The sequence below is a fragment of the Montipora capricornis genome, chromosome 14, assembly GCF_036669925.1.
Source record: "Montipora capricornis isolate CH-2021 chromosome 14, ASM3666992v2, whole genome shotgun sequence".
In the NCBI taxonomy this organism is placed as follows: Eukaryota; Metazoa; Cnidaria; class Anthozoa; order Scleractinia; family Acroporidae; genus Montipora; species Montipora capricornis.
Window position 1 is genome coordinate 13,301,822 of NC_090896.1, and position 5,000 is coordinate 13,306,821.

General features: G+C 41.7%; 1 protein-coding gene across 3 annotated transcripts in view; it reads left to right on the plus strand.

The window, feature by feature from the left end:
* LOC138033853 (cytochrome b-245 heavy chain-like) overlaps window positions 1-5,000 on the plus strand; it is a 47,559-nt gene that overhangs the window by 22,736 nt on the left and 19,823 nt on the right. For all 3 annotated transcript variants that reach the window (XM_068881713.1, XM_068881714.1, XM_068881716.1), the window contains 3 exons: window positions 731-758; window positions 1,130-1,176; window positions 2,315-2,340. In XM_068881713.1, the coding sequence (XP_068737814.1) occupies window positions 731-758; window positions 1,130-1,176; window positions 2,315-2,340 (101 nt within the window). The remainder of the gene's footprint in view (window positions 1-730; window positions 759-1,129; window positions 1,177-2,314; window positions 2,341-5,000) is intronic.

Genomic DNA, 5,000 nt, shown 5'->3' on the forward strand with positions numbered 1-5,000 from the left:
GTTTTTAAAATTATGGTTAATCTCAGCCTGATCGTTCTGTTAAAAAAAGGCTCATAACAAAAAGAGTGTATATCAAAAAAAGTCACCACCAACGTTTACAGGCCTGGTTACTAAGCTCAGAATTACATACTGTTTTCTTGTCCCGCACAGAGCCTTCTTGTCAGGCTGTCTCCTACGTAGCCGAAATTGTCATACCCTCCTTAGCTATAGTGGCACGTTTGGATCAAATGGGATTCCACGTTGTCACTTCCACTTTGTCGCTTCCAAGTTGTCAGGTTAAACCTAAAAAGGGGGTGGGGGACTGTCTTGTCGGACTCTCGTTGAGAACAGTGCTATATCTTTTTAGGGATACAATCACAGTTTTATATCCTTTTGATATTTCCCCCATCTTCAGAGTTTTCGCTTCCACGTTGTCGCTTCCAAGTCGTCGCTTCCGAGGGAGGAGTAGGAGGAGGAGGAGGAGGAGGAGGAGGAGGATAGCGTACATTACCTTAGAATAGCTATAGAAATGAGATTCAACTTCCTAAATTGCCCCCTCCCCCTACTGTATACGTCAACGCGACAACTTGGAAGCGACAACTTGGTAGCGACAACTTGGTAGCGACTACGCGTGACGCTTCCCTTTGTGAATGGTAACCATGGTCAGGTGAATGTCGCAAATATTGGTCCAAATGATTTGATCGATTTTTAGTACAATCTTTAGTTTATAATTTGATTTTCTTTGTTTCAGAATGCAGTGGTCGTGCTGTGGACGTTAGGTAAGGCTTGTGGAAAATAGTACCGAGAAGTTGGTTTTAAAGCTTGCCACAGTTTGTTTTGAAACCACAAGGTTCCCTAGTGTCACGCGGTGATTTCTCGGGTACTTGTTTCGTGCTCCAGAGAAAGGTGACGGCCAAAGCGAAAAAGAGCTGCTCCAAGTAGTATTTCGTTTACCATTTTTAAAAACAAAGACGGTCAAAGACAAAACATTGCAAACATCTGCAATTTAAGAGAGCTTGAAATGGTTTAAGGAACAATAGCGCTTTGTGGCTCAGAAACGCATTCACACTGGTTCTCCTTGTGTCGTTATGAATACTAGCATTGCAGACTTTTGACATCTTCTAATTTTTACTCTCGATTTTGTTTGCAGCATCTGGTATAACGGGAGCGGCAATCACTCTTAGTCTTATTTTGATGGTAAGCATAACAAGAGCTTATCCTTGTTATAGTTGTCTCGTACCAATCTGGTCCCTAGTGCCTGTTCCTAGTCCCCTGCCCCTCCCTCCTGAGTAAGGGGACAAGAGCTGGCCGGCTGTTGTCGTGCGAGGTTTATGGGTAATTTGTCTCATTGCACCTCTAAAAAAACAAGCAGACCATGAAATTCTAATTTCAGTTGACTTTTTCCTGCCGTAGCAGCCTTGTAATTAAGGTTCGCACCCTTCCGTCCTAATTCCTCGTCCTCAAAAGCACTTATCTGGTTATTAAAACGCAATGATGTGATTAGTTTAAAAGGCCTTTAAATATCAGCGGAGATGAGACAAGATGTGCGTGACAAGTTATATTCACTTGAGTTATTGTCGGGGAGCAGGGATGGCACAGTGATGACATCACTTGCCTCCCACCAAAGTGGCCCCGTTTCGATTCCCAGACTCGGCGTCGTATATGGGTTGAGTTTGTTGGCTCTCTTCTCTGCCCCGAGAGGTTTTTCTCCTGGTAGTCCGCATTTCCCCTCTCCTCAAAAATCAATGTTGATTAATTGATTGGATTTCTTTGTAGAGTCCTCAATTATTGCCCCAGGGCTATAGAAGACCTGACTCATAAATAACGTTCATTATTGTTATTATTATTATTATTATTATTATTATTATTATTAAAAATTGTGCTAGCTCTTTTGTGCTTCATAATAGTCTCTTTTTTAATCGAAATAAATTGTAAATAGGTTTTAATAGTTCTTTTTTCTACTTCTAACTTGTAAATAGCAATTTGCGTGGAATACGTTAATAAAGGGATTATTAATTATTATTATTATCATCATCATCATCATCATCATCATCATCATTATTATTATTATTATTATATGCTCAACAAAATATCGCGTTTCTGATTGGTCAATGACGAATGCATAAATTTTCTATAGATTGCAAAAGAGGTTATAGAGGGCAATACGGAAGTTGCTATGGAAACAAAGTGATGGAGTGTCAGATTTTGTTGAGTTTATAATAAGTCAAAAATCGTATGAACGTGAGTGATGTTTTGAAAGTTCTCAAAATTGAGAAATGAGCCGTATTTATTATGTACGAGCTAACATTAACTGGTTGTTCTTTTAATTCGTTAGGTTTCTTCCTCCACGGAGCTTATAAGGTACGTCACTCATTACCCTAAAGCTTTCTCTGCTTTTCAGAAATGACTTTTTATATCGTCCGATTGTCACCGGACTGTTGGGTGCAACAGAACCAGATCGGACCCTAAAACTTCCACTTTCGAGCAATAAAGTGTGAACAGTTATTGCTTGTAAGAAACAGGTGGAGTTATGTTTCACGAAACTTTCCCCAACTGGAGCGAACCACCGCGAACTCACACATACCCCTTGTGCTTACCTGCTAGTTAAACCTTTTTCTGTTGGAAAGTATTGTCCGCCATTTGAACGCCCAAAGTCACGTTGGCTTTGACCAAAGTTTGTCTGAGACTTAGATCTTTCCCCTGAAGGTCTTCTTTCACCCCTTGACCCAGTCCACTTCTTCTACTACTGGTTTTGCATGAGAATAACTACTGACAAATCTGTAGACAAATTCACACAGTCGTTTTAAGGCCCGTTTAAACGGTCTCAACATTTGACCAACATTCGTTCAACAAAACTGGAACGGATGGTGGGCAAATGTTGGACAACAAAGTTGTGCGGAGGCCGTTCAAACGGTTCCAACATTGGCGAAATTTGATTGCGAGGAGCTAAGAACTAGAAACAAGTCTCTCTTGTCCAGAAAAACTACGCCATATTTTCACGCCATATTGACTTTTTGGTCTGATGTGAGCATGCGTGTGTTCTACAATTGCTGAACAGAGTGTTAAAATGCTTCAACACCATTCAACATTTGCAAGAACAAAGGAAAAGTTGAATCGATGTTGAATGAAAGTTTAAACCGTTTAAACTTGATTCAACACGCTTTCACAAGCTTTCAACATTTTTTACGCTTTCAACAATGTTGGAAGACCTGTTCGAAGTTCCAACGCACCTAACATTTGCCGTGGTTCAATTGTTGGTTTTCACCCACGTGATCAACAGCCATGTTTTTCAACGAAAACAAAAGAAATCGTTTGCATAATAGTAGAGTTCAATTCCCGGAGTATTGGGTGGGGACACAAATATCGCCGCCGTTTCTTTGTTTTGGGGCACAAATATGGTGGCCGTGACGTCATGTGAAAACCGAGAATAAAGTGTTGAATGCTTGTTGAAGCAAATGTTTCAACCGTTTAAACGGGCATTTACAATGAGCGAAAATCCAAATGAAAATATCTTGCTTCTTACGATAAGAAGGGGACAAGGTCTTTCTCTTCCATATTTTGGTACGAACACAAAACGCTGAGAAGGAATATGCAAATGACTGTTTCAGATTCCAGACTTTTTTTTAACATTAATATTCTGGTGGTAATGGTTCATAAATTATACCAGCGTTGACGTTTTTCGCCTGGGCTCCAATAATCTCACTAAACCATCTCCATAATTTCGTCGTCATGGACACAAGTCACACAGATATCCACTTGAACATAAAAGTTTATACACACATTCCAAAATCTCCCCCTGGTGTGACAGAGCAATTTTTGTAAACAAAATTGGGGGTTAATGAAAGAAATTCCAGACTCACTAATACAGATTCTCCATTGGAAACTCTGAAAAAAAATCCGAGATTAAGATGGGATTTGAACCCACGACCCTCCGTGATCAAGTCGGATGCAGCAGTAGACTTAGCAGAGGTTTCAATAATAGCCGTTCTCTGCTAGCAGAGGTTTCCTTTCTTTTGCGTGCGCTGGACTGACGAGTACGGAAAAAAGACCTCTGCCGTGGGTCGAAACTCACTGTGTTGAGTATGTGCAGCGGTTACTTAGCGGCCGAATCCTCACGCGATGCTTCTTTTTATGTAGGCTCACTTAACAACAGCGGAATTAATTTAAAGGAATGCGCGAGACACAGCGGGCCAAGTCACAGTCAGCAAAGATATCATGAGGCATGCGGTTTGAAGAGTCCCGTCCAAGGTTGTGGACGGCGGTTTGATAACAGCGAGTTTCGACCCATGGCAGTGGTCTCTTTTTTCCCGAACACTGCCAAAAAAAAAAAAGACCTCTGCTGTCAGAGAATAATAGCCGGGTAGCGGGTAGACTAGCGATGGACTAGCATCCCATCCAGGGGGGAGTAGAAATACTCCTAGTCGCTTCATGCTAAAGAAACTGGAGATAAGCGCCGGCCTAATGGGCCTACTGGCTCGAAGAGCAGACTTTACCTTTAACCTTTTTAGCGGGTAGAACTACCCGCCTGTGACGAGCCGAACACCCGCCTGAAAGCCTTTCCATCCGGCGAAAAAAATTAATCAGTATTGAGGAAAGGGGAAGCCGGAGTACCCGGAGGAAACCTCTCGGTGCAGGGTAGAGAACCAACAAACTCAACCCACATATGACGCCGGATCTGGGAATCGAACCCGGGCCACATTGGTGGGAGGTGAGTGCTCTCACCACTGCGTCATCCCTGTCAGTCGCATATCGGTATATGAAAACGAGGGAGACATGAAATTTTCGCGACATGTTTATTTCCTGATTTCATATTTCGCGACACTTAAATTTCGCGATTTTGTTGAAATTTTGTATTTTGAATCACTTTAACTTCGCGTTTTTGAGTAATACACAATTTACATTTTATTGGCAATGTAATAATACACTGGCGGTGATACTTCCCTTCCAGTTAATACACTCTTTCATTCCCGCCTTCTCCTTTCCTTTCAAGACATGAACCCTCCCCAGTGCGCTGGCGAAAA